The following is an 18200-nucleotide window of genomic DNA, read 5'->3' as shown; positions in this document are numbered from 1 at the left end:
TTTTTTATTAATAATATTACCTCTATGTGTTACGAGATAATCTGTTAATCTATTTTAAATTGCACTGTTTACACATGGTTTATTGATTTTTTTACAAACTAATATCAAATATTAAATGATTCAATATTAAATAAACTATTGAACACAATTATGAATTAAAGTAAAATAACACAAAAATCACATTAAATAAAATAATTCATTAATCATTTATAATTAAATTCTTAGAAATTGAATGATAAGTTAATAATATTCTTAAATATGTAGGCTGGAATCAAATAATATGGAGACGAAAATTGTTAATTTTTTTTTATAAATATGCTCTAAAATTGAACCATTAAAACTATAATTATCAAAATTATCTATACAAGAAATTAGAGGAATAAAATTACAAAGTTATACTAGTGGGAAACTTTATTTAATTTTAAATATTCTTAATTTAAGTATTGAAGTTTTTTTTTTCTTTTTAAATTAGGAGGGCAATCCATCAAGATATTCCTATAAAAAAACATACTTTGTCAACTAATGTAGTTGTATGTAATATTTGATGTGACAATTTTTTTTTAAAATATAATAAAAAATAAATTTATAATTAAATTATGTAAAAAAATATTAAAAATAGAAATTTTAAGATGGGTGTAAGAAAAAAAAAATGTGTTTTGAATCTTCCTATAATTATTATAATTATTGTTTGAATTCATTTTCCCAATTCAAAATTTCTGCTTTTTCTTTTGCATCTTCAAAAGCACGTTTCCCATGCTCTTCTTCAAAGTTTTTTTTTGGTTTATGCTTAAAGTAAAAGAACTGGTTAGGGTTGTTTATCCTCAAAGTAACATAACAGGGTAGAGTGTAAAACAACATTTTCACACTGTTTTGCATAAAAATAACATCTTTACTAATAACAATGAAAAATAATTTGAGAGTGTCTTCAAATTACAAATCACCATCATTATAATAATAAACTTATTAATTTTATAAAAAAAAAACACTATGAAAATCATATTTCAAAATAGTTAACTATGTAAATTTTTGATAACATAATCATTACATTGTTTGATTCATCCACTCAAACTAGTTCCAAGAATTAGGAGATGTTTTGAATATAAGTGGAAGTAAAGTTTGGATCTTTTCTTACACACGCAATAGAACTTAACAAATCACTGTATAAATACTCATTGGGTTTGGTTTAAGAATTTTTTTTTTGTCACATGCTCCCAACCAGAGTACAGTGCCCACAATAGCATCACCATTGATGCAATCCACCCTCTATCCTCATCTCATATCATAGTCTCTGACTCAAAATCTTTCATTTTCTTCCTCCTTCAACAACCTAAGAGTTCACTTTCCAAAGGGTGAAAACACATTCATGGAGTCCAACTTGGGATATTCCAGGATGTTCTTTTTGCTTCTGCTTGGTTCAACTTCATTGATTTTCCTACACTTGGCTTCTGCAGCCACTCCCAAGCTCAACACTCAAGAGGGTAAAACTCATTGCTGTTGATTCACTTTTTTCCCTGTATCAGTTTCAGATCAGTTCTTTCGTACTTTAGAACAGTGCTTTGCAAACTACTAATTTTCCATGTTTTTTGGAGCATAGAGTTGCCAAGTAAGGCATAGACAAAAGTTGTGTTGCCTCCCTCAATTGTTTTGTTCGGATCTATGCACATGAAAAAAACCATGGATTGGTTGTTTCATTTCATCAGCACAAGATTGATAAGCATGAGCATATATGTGGCTCCTTGAGATTCATTAGAATGTTGTTTGTTTGTTTTTTTCTGATTGGTGAAGGTGATTTGTTGAATTGTGTGTGCAGTGAAGGCACTGAAGGAGATAGGGAGCAAGATTGGGAAGAAGGATTGGGACTTTGGAGTGGATCCTTGCAGTGGAAAAGGGAGTTGGAATGCTTCTGATGATAGGAAAGGCTTTGAGAGCTCTGTGATGTGTGATTGTTCCTTCAATAACAGTACTTCTTGCCATGTTGTAAGCATGTAAATCTCTCTCTCTTTCTCTTTCTCTTTCTCTCTCGTTTCAATCAAGTTTTTGTTCCAATCCCAATAGATTCTTTGAGTTTTCAAAAGATAACCACATGGAATCACGTGTGCACTCAGGACGATGAAGATAATTTTCTTCTACTTTTCATTTGTTAATTTTCACGACCATATTGCTTCAAATACATTTGGTCTTACTACAGACAGCTCCTAAGGTTACCACCAAACCTTCACGTGTAGTTACAGATGATGTTTTTTAAGAAAATTGTAAAAATTCCTGTTTTCTTTGCTGGATTCGAAGTTATTATTTAATTTAAAGCAAAAGGGAAGAATAGGGTGATGGGTGTTTTCCTACTATACTTTTCTTTTTATCATGAATGTTTCCAATGTTTCGTATGCATATTCTGAGGTGAATTTTAATGATGCACATTTGTGGCTGTGGTTTGTCAGAATACCGCGTTTGTCTTCATGAGAAGAGCGAAATGATTCTTGAATTGGACATAGTAAATGACAAAGTTTTTATACGTAGTATGTATAATTTTTTTTTTTTCATGTTCAACTAACCAACTCATTAATAAACAAAAACTTATGTTTGAAAATACTAGGGTCTAGACAGCACAACCGACCCCATGCAAGTTTCAAATCTTTGACTTTGAAAACTGAAGGAAAAGGATGTGCTGTCTCTGTCTTTATTTTCTATTTTTTGTGTGTATAGCAACACATTTTTATTATTTTTTCTTGTCAATATTTACTGTAAATTCTAAATTTTCATCTGCAGGGCTATATATACTTTCATGATTTTGCTTCAAACTGTTTGTTTATTTGTTACATGAAACTGTGTCTAGTAAAAATGTATTTTGTTGTTTCAAAGCTTTACTGAATGGTGCTAATCACTACTAGTGTTACAAAACAGGTCAAAGACAAAAAATATACTTTACTTTTGGTAGGTAACACAATTTGTTTTTAGGGAAAAAAAATTAACAAGTCCAAGAAATAAGAAAAAGTAAAAAAAAAGGAGAGGGGTGTAAATTTGAGGCATGAAAAAAATTAGGCTCCTTATCATGTATAACAAAACGTGTTTGGTTTTCAACAAAACAGGGTAAGTGAGTTTATAGTTTTTGTTTAATACACAGCAGACAAAAAAAATGGAGCACAACATTAAGGATTCACAAGATGTGTTTATACTTTCATGCACTGTAATTATTTATTGGTTGGATATCATAGAATGATCATGATAAATTGTTAACCACCGTATAAATTCTAAGTTTCTGCTTTCAATTTCATGTTCTAAATAAACAGATTCTTGAAGGGTCAGAATCTGTCTGGTAGCCTCTCACCGATGTTTTCCAAGCTTCAGTATCTCACACACTTGTAAGATAACCAAACCTCAGTTTTTTGAAGCCAAGACTCTTTTCTCTGCATGATGTTCCCATATCATTCATTTATTATTCTTAAGGAATGGTGAAGTCCACTAACTTTGTCTTGCACTTTTAAATAGGGACCTCAGTCGTAACATCATCACTGGTTCTATACCTCCACAGTGGAGTACCATGCGCTTGGTTGAGATGTAAGAGCTTTCTGCTAGGCACCCTTTTGATTTCTATGCATAGTCTCTTCAATTTCTTCTTTTTAAGTAAACAACTTGAGACTTGAGAGTCACACTAAAGGTTCTTGTTGTTAATTGAATATGCAGCTCTTTTATGGGAAACAAATTATCAGGGCCATTCCCCAAAGTTCTCACCAATATCACAACCCTCAGAAACTTGTATGTTGAAATCATTTCTTTATTTTCAAATGAATTGTTTGTTGGCTCAGTCACTCAGCTAAGTGATTTTGTTTTAAAGAAAATGAAAAATAAATTTGGTATATGTAAGATAGTTTTTACCTCTTGCCAACATATTTGTTTGTACCTAAAGAAAGTTAGGCATAGGTGATTCAGGATTGCTAGTTTAGTATAATTTCCAATTTATTTCTGCAGCTTTGTATAATTTAAATAGTTGTATGAATGTTACAGGAGTATTGAAGGAAACCTATTTTCAGGCCACATTCCAACGGAGATTGAGAAGTTGATCAATTTAGAAAAAATGTAATTCTTATGATCTTCTTGGTGTGCTTATTGGAAATTTCAAATCTCAATAATATCTGTTTCTATTTTCCCCCTAACATATTACTCTGTAGTGTCTTAACACGAGTAAATCAAAACATGTTTGTTTAGCATTCTATCATCCAATGGATTCACAGGAGCATTGCCACCCTCACTTTCCAAGTTGACCAAGTTGATTGATTTGTAAGTTCTTATCAATCTGAGTTATCTACAATCTGCAAGAAATTAATTATTGAATAAATAAATTTTTAACATCTAGCACGTGGTTACAATCTCTGACAGTAGAAAATGCACAAAGATGAACCACTTTGATTTTTTTTAATATGGGGGTGGTAAAGGCAAGTCACTGCAGGGTTCTGAAATAATTCTTACAAGGAGACTAAACAATTTGTAGCTTTATCATGTTCTTTTATTGTAGTTACAATTGAACTTTGACATTTCTTTGCATAATTATTAACCTTTTGGAAACAAATTTTAGGAGGTTAAGCGACAATGATTTCTTTGGGAAGATACCTGATTTCATTAGTAACTGGACAGTGATAGAAAAGCTGTAAGTCTCCTACCTTATTTCTTTCTTGCTGTATTTACATGTATACACTATATTTTATCATGCCAATTTTTTTCTTTTGGGATTACAGGCATATGCAGGGTTGCTCACTTGAGGGGCCAATACCTTCTAGTATTTCTGCCTTGACAAGATTAAGTGATTTGTATGCATGTAACTCTTTATTTGATTTATGTTTTGATAATAGAAGGTGAATATGTCAAATGATTGTTTTGTTTATTCTTTGATACTTAGGAGGATAACTGACCTAAAAGGTGACAAAACCTCAGCTTTCCCTCCACTAAATAACTTGAAATCCATGAAGACACTGTAAGTTCAATGACTCAATGCTTCTTTCTCTTAAAAGTTTTACAAAATAACCTATATTTTACCCGGACATCATAATGCAGGGTATTGAGAAAATGCATGATTAAAGGAGAAATCCCAGAATATATTGGGAGAATGGAAAAGCTGAAAATCTTGTAAGTTGTTCTACATGTAACTTACAGCAGTTTTGACTATATGATAAATTACTTCAAGGGTCATATTCCATTTGAGAATATCTCAGAATCGGTTCAATGTTGTCCTTGTCATCTTTATATGTAATATTGACACTGAGTTCACAATAATATTGTATAACTTTATCTAGATTTGAAATATAGTTTTCTACAGGTACAAGTTTTTGTAGGTCAATTAAGGATGTATTTTGTTTATAGCCCTTGACTAGGGTAATAACTAATTAGCACTAAACTTCATTCAGAGAGAAGCAAAAGCCCGTAATGCAAGAAAACTGTAAACTAAAATGTCAAGACATGGTTGGTATGCATGGAAACCATGACATTTTGTTTTGAATAATAATAAAATTTGTGAATTCTGAAGGAAGATTATAAAGAAAGCCATAAAGCATGGATGCACATGAAAATGCAGAACATGCTCACCTTTATAACCATCTTAGAGTTGAAGATAAATTGATTTTTTTTATACAAAAAAATGTTATGCATTTCATTACATAAAGCAATTTCATTTATTTATCTTCGTTGATGTAGAGATTTGAGTTACAATGGCTTGAGTGGAGAGATACCTGAATCTTTTTCCGAACTTGACAAAGTAGACTTCATGTAAGTGGATGAATTGAATGAAATTTGCTATTGGTACATCTCATTTTTAATTCTGACAAAAGAAAATTTGTGTTAAACAATGCAGGTATCTTACTGGGAACAAGTTATCAGGGACTATACCTGGCTGGGTCCTAGCAAATAACAAAAACATGTACAGTTAAATTCTTGATTTGTTATGTTTCAATTTTCAGTCTTTCATCTTATAATTTTCTTCAGTGGCCACAGTGAATAAGGCACCAAGAAATATATATCTCTCTGTTATCATGATATGTTCTAGAGAATTTAGAATAGAACAACAACAACAAGCCAATTATTATATTAAGTTCCATCATGAAACAAAACTTTCTACAAATTCATTCAAAAAATGTAAAAAAAAAAATATAGTTGGATGGCTTGTACACTCTAGGAACTTCAATCTATTGATGTCTGTATAAAGAATATATATATTATGAAACTGAAACGAAATAAATACTCCTGTTGCAAATGAGATTAACATCTTTTATTATCTTGGTACACAGTGATATCTCTGACAATAATTTCTCCTGGGATAGCTCAAGTCCAACTGAATGTCAACGAGGGAGCATGTAAATTTTATTTAAGCTTTGAGTTAAAGTTGTACTCAGCAAATATTAGTTATCAGTTATCACTGCAACATTATTTTTGTTGTTTTTTCAGAAACCTTGTTGAAAGCTACTCTTCATCTGTAAATACACAGTAAGCTGTTGTGCTTGGAATATGCAGTCTTTTTACCTTTTCCTTTCTGAGGATTTTTGTGTAGAATTTGGTTTTTGGCAGTAGTCCTAGTATAAAGCCTTAAATTTCTCTTTCTTACAGAAGTAAGATTCATCCATGCTTAAAAAGGAACTTTCCATGCCCTGCTTCTGTTAGCCAATGTAAGTTTGCAACCACCATACTACAAGTTTTAAATTACTATGGACAGATTTAAAAAGTGAGTAAAATTTTGTGGCCTGAAATTAAGTGAAATAAGTAGATGAAAAATTCTCACAATATATCTGTTTTTCTCCAGGGGTTAAGAGTAATCATCTTCCAATTATTTGAAATAAAACAGGTTGACTAATTCCAAGAAAATTAAAAATGGAAGATAATTCTGTATTCTTTTTTATTACAACCATTAGATGATGCTAATGGCATTTTATTAAATAATTCATGTAGTTAAACTAAAAGCTGAAAATTTTAAATACTAATTATGTTCTGCTCTTGGCAAATTTTGCCTTTCTATGCTACTGTCTTTCTTTACCACTACTAGACCATTACAATTTGAAAGATTTTGCATTAAGCATGCTTTCTTTTCAACCCTTTTTGTCAATTTTTTTCAATAGATCACTACGCCTTGAACATTAATTGTGGTGGTAAGGAAGCAAATATCAGTAATCACATTTATGAAGCTGATGGTGAACGAAAAGGTGCTGCAATGTTATATTATAATAGCCAGGATTGGGCTCTGAGCAGCACTGGAAACTTCATGGACAATGATATTGACTCTGATCCATACATTGTGGCCAATACTTCTAGACTTAATAATGTCTCTGCACTCAACTCACAACTATATACAACAGCTCGTGTTTCTCCCCTCGCTCTCACATACTATGGCCTCTGCCTAATAAATGGAAATTACACAATCAAGCTTCACTTTGCAGAGATTATTTTCATCAATGATAGGTCACTTAATAGTCTTGGAAAGCGGGTATTTGATGTCTATATCCAGGTAACAGTTACTTACTTGCATGATTTTCACATGATGTTAAATTATTGATTCAGAGTTGTGCATTGATGTAAATGGAATATACTATTATGTCCTTAAATTAAGGGGAATATAGTGCTGAAAGACTTTGATATCCAAAGAGAAGCTGGTGGTACTGGCAAGCCAATTGTGAAGACATTCAATGCTACTGTCACACAACATACTTTGAAGATTCACTTCTACTGGGCTGGAAAAGGAACCACTGGCATTCCCACAAGAGGAGTTTATGGACCTCTAGTATCTGCTATTTCAGTAAACCCTAGTAAGTCACACCCTGCATCTTAGTGCTAGTGCTTTATCTGACTTAATGAGACTGAAGTTGAAACCATAATATGGCATTATGAATTTAAAAACTGTTGGAAAAGATAACCTTTTATCTGTAGACCTCCACTAGAGTTCTGTTATAAGGAAAATTACATCATTCTTTCCTTTTATCAGATCCAGTTAGTTCTATGAGTTTTGTTCTTCATTTCTAAAAAAGCTAAAACAAATACTTTTCTCTTGCACAGATTTTAAACCTCCATCAAGGGATGAAAACAGAACTTATGTCATACTGGCAATTGGCATAGTGGCTGGTGTTTTAGTTCTTCTACTGCTGGGGCTGGTTTTCATGAGGTGGATGGGATGGTTAGGAGGCAAAGATTCAGTGTATAAAGGTATGGAATATGCCACATAATTCTTCCTATTCTCTTAGAATAAATATTTCCATTTTTTCCAACATAAACATCCTTTCTATATATCCAGCAGTATTTGCCTGAGCTTCTTCAACAATTTGTATTAAATAAATATTTCTGCAAATTTTATTCAATTACCATAAAACTGAAGCACAATTATTTACTCCTATACAAGATTTGTTATTGATGATATTTTTCCTTTTTCACTAAAGTCAAGGCTTTTTGAGAGCATAATTACACACTATATTTATATGCTAGCTAGAAATAAAAAGAACTTTGGAAGTAGATATAGTGAAGAACATGGTTATCAAACTTGCGAGTTATCTCGTTTGAGTTTGCGTTTTTACTCACCCTTTCCGAGTTAAAAGTTACAAATTTTCTAGATTCCAAATTTCTAATATTTTTTTTTTCAGAGCTTAGGGGTATAGACCTGCAGACAGGATTATTTACACTAAGACAAATCAAAGCAGCAACCGAAAACTTCGATGCAGCAAACAAAATTGGCGAAGGTGGCTTTGGTTGTGTTTACAAGGTATCTGGTCTTCTTCAAGTTTATATTCTCGGTTAACTATTCCACCTTATGGTTAATTTATTTGTTACTTGATTTGAAATACAAGACACACTTCAGTCTCTCTATATCACCATTCAATTTAAATCCAAAGCTTATAACTCAATCATGATTTCTGTGGTGGATTTTATACTCATGATCAAGCATATAACCTTGGTTGGTTAGTAAAAGAAAAATTGTTCACATACATGCTGGTCAAAGTGTAATGGAGATTTGTTAGACCAATCAGCAGTTTGATATTTGTATCTGTGTAATTGTCACTGTAATGCAAGACCTTCTTCATGATGCAGGGCCTACTATCAGATGGTACAATAATAGCAGTAAAGCAGCTGTCTTCAAAATCCAAACAGGGAAATCGTGAGTTTGTGAATGAGATGGGATTGATATCTGGACTCCAACATTCAAATCTTGTTAAGCTTTATGGATGTTGTGTGGAGGGGAACCAGCTAATACTGATATATGAGTATATGGAAAATAATTGTCTATCACGGATTCTTTTTGGTAAGCTTCATGATGAATAAGGTTTAGCCATACTTGCCCTTTGAATCAAACATTTGACATGTATTATAAATAAAGAACTGAGATAAAACAAAGGAGAAAGAAGGAAGGCAAAGGATATGATAAGGAATATTTCTTCTATTTTCTTTTTCTTACTGAAATCAAAGCAAAGAGTCTGAATATATATACACACAGTACACTCATTCTAGGTCTAGTTAAAGAAACATAATGTAAAATAAAAACCAATAAAGACTAGAATAAGAAAAGCCAAAATAAAGACTAAACTAAACATAAATACAAAAAGAAACAACTAAGAATTAAAAAAGACAAAATTAATATTAGCTTCCTAGTAGAAGCCTTGTATCCATATCCTTTGTTAACATGTGAAACTAATTGATTGTCCTTCCACTAATCGCATGCATGCAGGGAGGAATCCAGAGAGCAGAATAAAACTAGACTGGCCAACAAGGAAGAAAATTTGTCTTGGTATAGCTAAAGCTTTGGCTTATCTTCATGAAGAGTCCAGAATAAAAATCATACATAGGGATATAAAGGCAAGTAATGTATTGCTCGACAAGGATTTCAATGCTAAAGTTTCAGATTTTGGCTTGGCAAAACTCATTGAAGATGACAAAACCCATATTAGCACTCGAGTAGCAGGAACAATGTAAGTCCATAATTTACTGCTGTTTCTCTTGCTTTTCATGTCAAAATATAGCATTGCAACTTTCATAATAGTCTGGTTAAACAAATAAATAAAGTCTGTATTGGGAAGGATCTATATCACTTAACACACCCTTCAATGCAAAAAGTCTTTTTGGCTTGGAAGTAGGAAGAAAACATAAATACTCTATCATGTGCTGATATTATAATCTGATTAGAAAACAGACTTTGTTTATATATTAAGCAATGAAAGCCATTGAATAGTTTATATATATTATATACATTATCTGAACTTTTCTGTGTGCCTAAATGAGAATCACACTTTAGAGAATTATAATATAAATCCTCTATGACAGTAGTCCTAATTTCCATTGTTATGCTTCTTGTCATTTTGTAGTGGTTACATGGCTCCTGAGTATGCAATGCGTGGCTATCTAACTGACAAAGCAGATGTTTATAGCTTTGGGGTGGTTGCACTGGAAACTGTCAGCGGAAAGAGCAATACAAATTTCAGGCCAAACGAAGATTTTGTTTATCTTCTTGATTGGGTAATTACAAAGTATCTTAGCAATCACAGCCTCACAATCAGAAAGTTGGAGAACTATTTCTCGTTAGATTGAGACTATTTCCTTTTACAGACACATGCACACCCACACACAAACGTATAACTTTGCCAAAATGTTATATTAGGCTTTAGATAATCAAATTGCATAATATATCCAATTACTGTGTAATATAAGAGTTCATACGAACAAAAGAGACTAGTTCACCCACACATAGCTACAATCATTCCTTTATTGAGAACTTTCTAAAATGTTATCTATAGTCTTTTAGATAATCAAACTGCATTTTACCACTCCACATTTTTGTGCTGGTTTGTGTTTCCAGCCACATCATAGCTTCACTATGAATTTATCATAAATTTGAGTAACCCTGATCTGAAGTTTGAGTTTTGTTCAGGCCTATGTTTTGCAAGAGAGAGGGAGTCTTCTGGAGCTGGTTGACCCAGATTTGGGTTCAGAGTATTCAAGTGATGAGGCCATGGTGGTGCTAAATGTGGCTCTCTTGTGTACTAATGCATCTCCTACACTCAGACCAACAATGTCCCAAGCTGTGAGCATGCTTGAAGGTTGGACTGATATTCAGGATCTGCTTTCTGATCCGGGATATTCAGCTATTAGTTCCAGTTCCAAATACAAGAGTATAAGAAATCACTTCTGGCAGAATCCTAGTAGAACACATAGCATGTCAATACCTAGTGTGTATACTGATTCCTCTGGCTCTCATGTTGAAACAGAAAAGAGCTATCGTCTTGTAACAGTTAATTCAGATGGATCAGACAAGTCAAACTAGTTTCCTACCCTCACATATTTCAATACAAGATAATTTTTTTTTAATAACTGTGTAAAAAGTTTTATCATGTGCCCAAGAAATTTGGAGTGCTATGATTTGAAGCTGTGGTTATGTACCTACGACTAATCGAATTTGGTCTGCCTTAATTTAGGGTTAGCTATAATTTTCATTGACATATGAGGATTTCTAGCATAACAGTTTCTAATAAACTCTTTTTTAATCCACTATTTATTGCTTAAAATGTCTTAAGAACTACAAATCATATGTGAAACTCATCAAGTAAGCTGCAGAGACCCACAAAATTTCATGTTTTCTAATAAGTTTTAGTTGATGATAAAAAGTGTCAAGAATGCATGTTAAAGAGTATATTACTAATATTTCTTGGCAATTTCTCTCTGGACTATATCATGCATCCAATATAAAATTTAAAATTCAACATTGTCCTTGACTTTATATTTATTTACGAATGCAGAAATTCAGAAATAATTGTTATATACTCTGAATTTAGATATCTGAAAGGTTATTTTCGTATTTCATTTAAGCTTTTAGATAGCCATATCCAGAAGTGAGTTATGAGTTTTGGATTTTCATTCCGAAATAGTGTGCTGTAAATGGTACTGAGAATCAGGATCCAAAATTAATTTATATTTACTTAGGAATCTTGATATCCAAAAGGTCATTTATACTATCCAGATAAACTTCTGAATGGTTAAATCCAAAAATGACATTAATTTTAAACTTGTATATTCAAAACTTGGTTTAACGTACGGTAAAACAAACTTTTCACGGGCAGTGTGTTAGGATGCAAATTGGAATTCATATGCTGCAGGGAGAATCAACTATATTTCTTTTTATTGTTAAAATGTTTTGAATAATTTACCCATGATATGATCCATTTCCATAGACAAAGAAAACTAACAATTATGACTGTTATCTTCGTCTAAATCACTGTTAAATTAATTGAACTGAGTTGGATTTATATTTGGATTAGTTTATCAAGTAATTTTAAAGAATACCTCAAAATAAATATCTTTATATTTCTCGATGTGCGGGTTACAATGGTCATATCGGTGTCGGTCTGTTTCTAGTGGCCATGAAGGGCATTGATAAGTCCAAGACGAAAAAGAGGCTGCTTCTTCCTGCACCTCCATACCTTCTTCTCTCACCTCCATAGATTTTTGTATTTCCAAAAATGCCCCTCTGTAATATTCTGGATTACATAATCTGGAAGTCATTTTTCAAATTTGTAATTAGCTTCCGGATTATATAATCCGGAAGTCTATTTTCAGATGCATGATTACTTTCCGGATTACATAATCTGGAAGTCTTTTTTAACTTCCGGATTATGTAATCCGGAAGTCTTTTTTCAAATGCGTTTCTGGATTACATAATCCGGAAGTTATTCTATGGGGATGGCACAAGAAGGATAAAAATGTATTTTCATGTTGTGTATGGAGGTGCCAAAAGAAGATATGGAGGTGCAGGAAGAAACAGTCCGAAAAAGAATGGCTTAACTAAGAATTTTTTTAAAAATGGAACAAAATCTAAACCAATTTAATAATGGTGGAACAGATTAATACGTTAAACCAAAACATAATGTTAGTTGTATTAATGAAGTGACGCTTTAAAATATGAGTATATTTTAGTTAAATTTAAATATAACGACTTTAATTAAAATACAGTGATACGAAAGTGAGTATATAAGTTGTTGTGTACAAAAAGCTATATTCAAAGTGAAAATGCAAATAAAACTTTAAATGTGTTGAATTAAACTCTTAATTAATAAATAAGGTTGGGGAGATATTTTTATTGTTTTTTACATTTCTTTATGAGGATATTTTCTTTGCCTGGTAATTTATAATATTACATTTATATTTAATATTAATTGAAACTTTTTATTTTAAAAATATTACAGTGATACCTAAGTTTTCTTAAAATTATTTACAAATATCTCGTTTGTTTTAAAAACATGACCACCCCTGTTTTCTTACACGTGTATTCATTTAAGATTTAAAAATATTGCATTTACACCTAAAAAATTCATTGTAATGATGAAAAAATCAAACAGTATAACTTTAATTTGAAAATAAGTCTCTAAGAAATATCTTAATAATTTACTCGAAATAGTAAAATTTAGTAGTTAATAACTTGTAATTCAATCAAATATAATTATTTTATTTGATAGTTTAAAAATAACCTAAAGAACTTATGTTCGAGGGAAAAAACTTAAAATGATTTCTCTTTTTTTATAAGCATGGTTTACTAGTTAGCTCAAAATGACTGGACAACTTCTTCCTGCATCTCTACAAATTTCTTCCTTCACTTTCAGAAAAAACTGTTTGCCCCTTTAAAAAATGATTTCCAAATTGTTCTTTCCAAAATATTTTCAGAACATCTTTTATGAATTCCGAATTTATAAATCTGGAAATAAATAAAAATGTGTTCCGAAATGATTTTTTGTTTTTCAGATTTTCTATTCTGAAATTATTTTTTGCTTACGGAATCACTATTTCGAAAACATCTAAATCTGTAAATCTAAATTTGGTATTTTTGAAGAATGTAAGGGTGCAAGAAGAAAAGTGTAGAGGTGCAGGAAGAAACATCCAAATGACTGTTCTAATACGTGATTGTTTCTGTAAGGATTCAACAGTGTGGGGTGCAGGAAGAAAAGTATGGGGTGCCGGAAGAAAAGTATGGGGTGCAGGAAGAAATACCCTTCTTTTGGTTCAGACCAAAAAACTGGGCTGGGTCAGCCCATCAAAGCAAAAATTTGTACTTTCAAGGCATGGGCCGAAGAAAAAAAAAGGTGAGGAGAGTGTTGCAGAGGAAGGAGGGAAGAAGAATTAATGTGCAGGAAGTGAGAAGAGAAGAGAAATGGAAGAAAGAAAGATGAAAGAGGAGGAGGAGAAGACAGTGTTGGAACAAGTCTTCGGGTCGTCTTCTTCCGACGAATCTGATTCCAGTGATGGCTACAGCGACGGAGAAAGGGAGTGGGACTCAATCTCAGAAGTGAAGGGTCTATGGCTCTGTTCCAATTTCCTCTCTCCACGCCGCCAATCCCACATACTCGCATCCATCCAATCCCAGAACTGGTTCCCCTCTCCCTCCGTCAACCAGGCCATGCGCTTCGGCCTCCAACACCTCCCTTCTTGGGCCCCTCCTCTGGCCCACTCCATTCGCCGCTCCATCCGCCGCCAGGCCCATAACCCACCCCCCTTCCCGCCCCACCTCCTCCACAGAGAACCCCTCTTTGACCAGATGATCGCCAACGTCTACCAGCCCGGCGAAGGCATCTGCGCCCACGTCGACCTCCTCCGCTTCGACGACGGCATCGCCATCCTCTCCCTCGAGTCCGACTGCGTCATGCACTTCACCAACGCCTCCCTCTCCGTCCCCGTTCTCCTCACCCCTGGCTCCTTGATTCTCATGTCCGGAGAAGCACGCTACCGTTGGAAACACGAAATTAACCGCTCACCGGAGTTTCAGATATGGCAGGGTCGACACTTGACTCAATCTAAACGCACCTCCATCACTCTCAGGAAACTCTCCCCCTCCACTCCCTGATTATTATCATTATTGGCCATTCAAAAACAATTTCAATTATAATAATATAACAGTGATAATAGTAATGCGTATTTTATCTATATATCTATTATGCTATTCGGTGCTGTTTGATTTGGTGGCGAAGGCGATGAAATTTACGCTGATATCGTCTGATAAAGACCACCGTCCTGTCACCGGGTTGTACACAAATCCGGCCATCTCCTCCACCTGTGTGTGCAATGCAACATATGAAGCATGCGATGAATAAAACCTAGCAAATGAAATTGTTTATGGTTTATGATTTATGACTTATGAATTCCTTTCGTGTACGTACATTGATACCGGCGCGTTGCAAGATGAGGACGAGTTCCTCTGGCGTCAGAAAACTGGACCATTGATGAGTGCCTCTCGGAAGCTGTTTCAAACGCGAGTTCAATATATATATAGTATGTCAATTGAATTGAAGCATCAAAGAGTTTTGTATGACGGAATAAGCATGGAAGGAAGTTGAGAATGATAAATACCCAGCGGAGAATGTATTCTGCAGCAACAATGGCAGTTGCGTAGGCTCTCATAGAACGATTAATGGTGGATATCACGGTGGCGCCATTGGGAACTGTTAGTGCTGAAAGAGATCTGCAAAAATCTGCAGGATTTGCCACGTGCTCAATCACCTGAACAAATTCGAACCAAATGAACCAACGCCACTTGTATACTACTATCAAAGATTCATGCAACAATATGATACGCGCATCGTTTCTTTATATATCAAAAACACATTTATGCACGCACACAGCCAGAGCTAGGAAGGGGCACGAATGAGAGAGTACCTCCAAGGCCATAACGGCATCGAATGTTCTTCCTTCTTCAACTAGTTTCTCTGATCAATAAATTTAAAAATTGTTGAGTGCATAATACCCAAAAACATAAGGACAATTACAAACGAACCAGATGAATGCAACCTACTTTTACAAAGATTACTGGAGGCATCATGCATGCTCCTACGTACAAAGAACATTTAATTTTTTACAAGCATGATACCTAATTGCAAGCAAAGAAATTGAATGGACACCGCCACTGAAAACTACTATTCTTTATTGTAGAGGATGAAGTAATAAGTTCCTGTAGCGGTTTAGTATGTTCAGGTTGACGCCTTGTTTCATGAGAAACGTCAAGGGAAAGATAAAAAACTTTCTTCAATACAAGATACTAATGGGAGGAAATAAGACCAAAGCAAAAAATTGATTTTTCTACAGCCAAAGATAAGTTAAAATAAATAACAAAAAATGGTTACTTTCTGCAAGCTGCATGAATAACAACAAATGACGAAGCCCAATAACAAAGGCCAGTAGGAAGTGCAAATATTTAAGGTTTTTATGCTAATGCATCATATCCAACAAAGGTCTGCAATCCATGGATGTAAAGGACTTGAAGCATGCAAATCATGGATGTAAAACAATAGTATACAGGAATGCTTCAAGATTTGCATATGTACCGGCCGTGGTGCAACAAAATTCAATAGTTGAAGTTACTGGATCCAAACCCTGTTTGCAGGAAATAATAAGTTGTCTAGCTAATAGTGAAGAATCTGAAGATGTAAAGTTATCAGCTGCTTCCACCAATGAACAATAACCTAATCAACTTGGAGGAAAGTACTGACAAATTTAAAGTTGGAGATACCGAATGCAAGATATCAATTGGCCAGTTAAACATACAGCATGAAGTTGAGCAATCTTGATATTCTTCTCAACAGCATCAACACCCGTCACAGTAGCTCCCAATCGAGCTAGTGGCTGAAGAACAAAAGAGAAACAAAGTTATAAATCATAAAACAACCATAAAAACAGCATAAAATTTGCAATGAAAAACAAATAACAATCTTAACCTTAATACTCTACAAGTTTAGAGGGGGGGGGGACAATGTGCACCGAAGAAAGAATTCAGATTTCCAAAATTCTAGCTAACAAATATAGTCAGTCACCTCAGAATCCATCATATTGCTACAGACTCCCGCAACAAGGATTTGGATAAAAGTAACACAGTTACCAAATTTAGATTTCCAAGTTTCTGGTTAACAAATATAGTCATCTCTGAAGTCTGAACTGATTAAACCAGTATTGGTTTATCGTAGGCCAGGAGACAAAAAAAGGCAAAGGTCTTTTCCAGAAATCACAACAAATAGGAGAATAGATATACCTCAGAAAGAATTCCACCTCCACAACCAACATCAGCAATTTTAAGTCCTTCAAGAGGTTTAGCACTATAAGGGTCCTTCCTGAGACAAGGGAAACCCAATTATCATTAAAATAGAAGTTCAAAGAGACAAAATTAAAATATAAACCTATCGTTAACAATAACTTTCTTCTTTCGTTTTTCTTGCTGGTTCGTCTTTGGTGTGTCAAAAACCAATTCAGTTGTCACTTTTTTTACTAACAAATACTTCATTACGCGTCCTCGTGAGATTATATTTAATTAAAGGAATACTAAACCAAATTTATAATATGTATGTGTGGCAAATGCTGCGTGCTACCATTGGATTAATAAGTTATAACAGCCGCACAAATGGCAATGCTATAAGAATAATGCATAAAGTCAATAGATCATAAGCATAGTACAGATCATTGCACATTTAACCAAAGTAGCTTCAAGAATAAACACTCCAAACTCAAAAAATGGAGCTAACAAGGACTAAAAGAAAGAGGAGACTTACTTAAAATGTCGACATAGTGCAGAACGGATGAAAGCAAGTCTTGTAGGATTCATCACATGCAATGGCTTAAAGGGGCCTTCAGAATCCCACCTATTGACATAGAGCAAATACATGTCATCCGTATTCCCAAACTAACACAAATACGCAGAAAAACTATGCACACGGCAGCAGCAACATCAATATATATTAAACAAATTCGCCCCTTGAAAAAAATTGTACAATTCAATGCTGTGTAGTGTCTGTAACGATATATTCATTGAACAGATTCTCTCTTTCAGTTTGAAAGCTCACCAGGAATCAGCAATTGCAGCGAACTTGGCGAGTTCATAATCCTTCAAAGACGAGGGAGGCGAAGATTGCTGATTAGGTTGCGGTTGAGGCACTGAAGAAGCAGCATCGGAGAAAAACCTAGCAGCGTTGAGGAGAGATTGAAAACGGTGATGGAGAATGCGGTGGACGGAGATGCGAGTCAAGTTTCGGAGATGGTTGGAAGCCATGGCCATTGCAGTGGTTCCGCGCTCAAAATCTTCTTCTCTTTCCTCAACCCTTCAGCTAGGTAGATCCATGGTTGTGGAATTTCTCGGGGCTCCTGTTTTGACCCGATTGATAAAAACGGGTTTGTTTTTATTAATTTTAATTTATTAACTTAATTAAATCTTTAGTCTTTTTAGTTTTTTT

The 18200-nt window shown here is 33.9% G+C and overlaps 3 protein-coding genes across 4 annotated transcripts; 2 read left to right on the top strand and 1 right to left on the bottom strand.

Moving 5' to 3' along the window:
- Positions 1 to 1076: 1076 nt before the first annotated feature.
- Positions 1077 to 11316, top strand: LOC137824078 (probable LRR receptor-like serine/threonine-protein kinase At1g07650). 2 transcript variants are annotated; one of them, XM_068629529.1, is made up of 24 exons: positions 1077 to 1478; positions 1811 to 1985; positions 3285 to 3356; positions 3484 to 3552; positions 3679 to 3750; positions 4000 to 4071; positions 4201 to 4272; positions 4568 to 4639; positions 4728 to 4799; positions 4889 to 4963; positions 5044 to 5115; positions 5680 to 5751; positions 5837 to 5902; positions 6270 to 6335; positions 6427 to 6465; positions 6586 to 6644; positions 7092 to 7477; positions 7580 to 7775; positions 8023 to 8169; positions 8601 to 8719; positions 9046 to 9256; positions 9680 to 9920; positions 10314 to 10464; positions 10877 to 11316. In XM_068629529.1, exons 1-24 carry the CDS (start codon positions 1364 to 1366, stop codon positions 11267 to 11269), a joined length of 3084 nt encoding a protein of 1027 aa, XP_068485630.1. In that variant the 5' UTR covers positions 1077 to 1363; the 3' UTR covers positions 11270 to 11316. The 2 variants fall into 2 exon arrangements, with proteins under 2 accessions (XP_068485630.1, XP_068485631.1); XM_068629530.1 differs by having other exon boundaries at positions 1201 to 1478; positions 1811 to 1977.
- Positions 11317 to 13839: 2523 nt separating this feature from the next.
- LOC137825590 (uncharacterized protein P8A3.02c) lies at positions 13840 to 14915 on the top strand. The gene has a single exon (XM_068631291.1). It carries the CDS (start codon positions 14144 to 14146, stop codon positions 14831 to 14833), a length of 690 nt encoding a protein of 229 aa, XP_068487392.1. The 5' UTR covers positions 13840 to 14143; the 3' UTR covers positions 14834 to 14915.
- On the bottom strand, positions 14846 to 18123 carry LOC137825589 (ubiquinone biosynthesis O-methyltransferase, mitochondrial). Its single transcript, XM_068631289.1, has 9 exons — positions 17814 to 18123; positions 17523 to 17612; positions 17009 to 17087; positions 16528 to 16605; positions 16308 to 16356; positions 15643 to 15692; positions 15337 to 15486; positions 15147 to 15227; positions 14846 to 15040 (listed from the first exon to the last, which is right to left on the bottom strand). The coding sequence occupies exons 1-9, from the start codon at positions 18023 to 18025 to the stop codon at positions 14927 to 14929; spliced, it is 903 nt and encodes a 300-aa protein (XP_068487390.1). The 5' UTR covers positions 18026 to 18123; the 3' UTR covers positions 14846 to 14926.
- Positions 18124 to 18200: the final 77 nt, after the last annotated feature.

This window comes from Phaseolus vulgaris, chromosome 8 (genome assembly GCF_000499845.2).
Source record: "Phaseolus vulgaris cultivar G19833 chromosome 8, P. vulgaris v2.0, whole genome shotgun sequence".
In the NCBI taxonomy this organism is placed as follows: Eukaryota; Viridiplantae; Streptophyta; class Magnoliopsida; order Fabales; family Fabaceae; genus Phaseolus; species Phaseolus vulgaris.
Note: the sequence above shows the minus strand (reverse complement) of the source record. Positions and strands in the feature narration are given on the sequence as shown.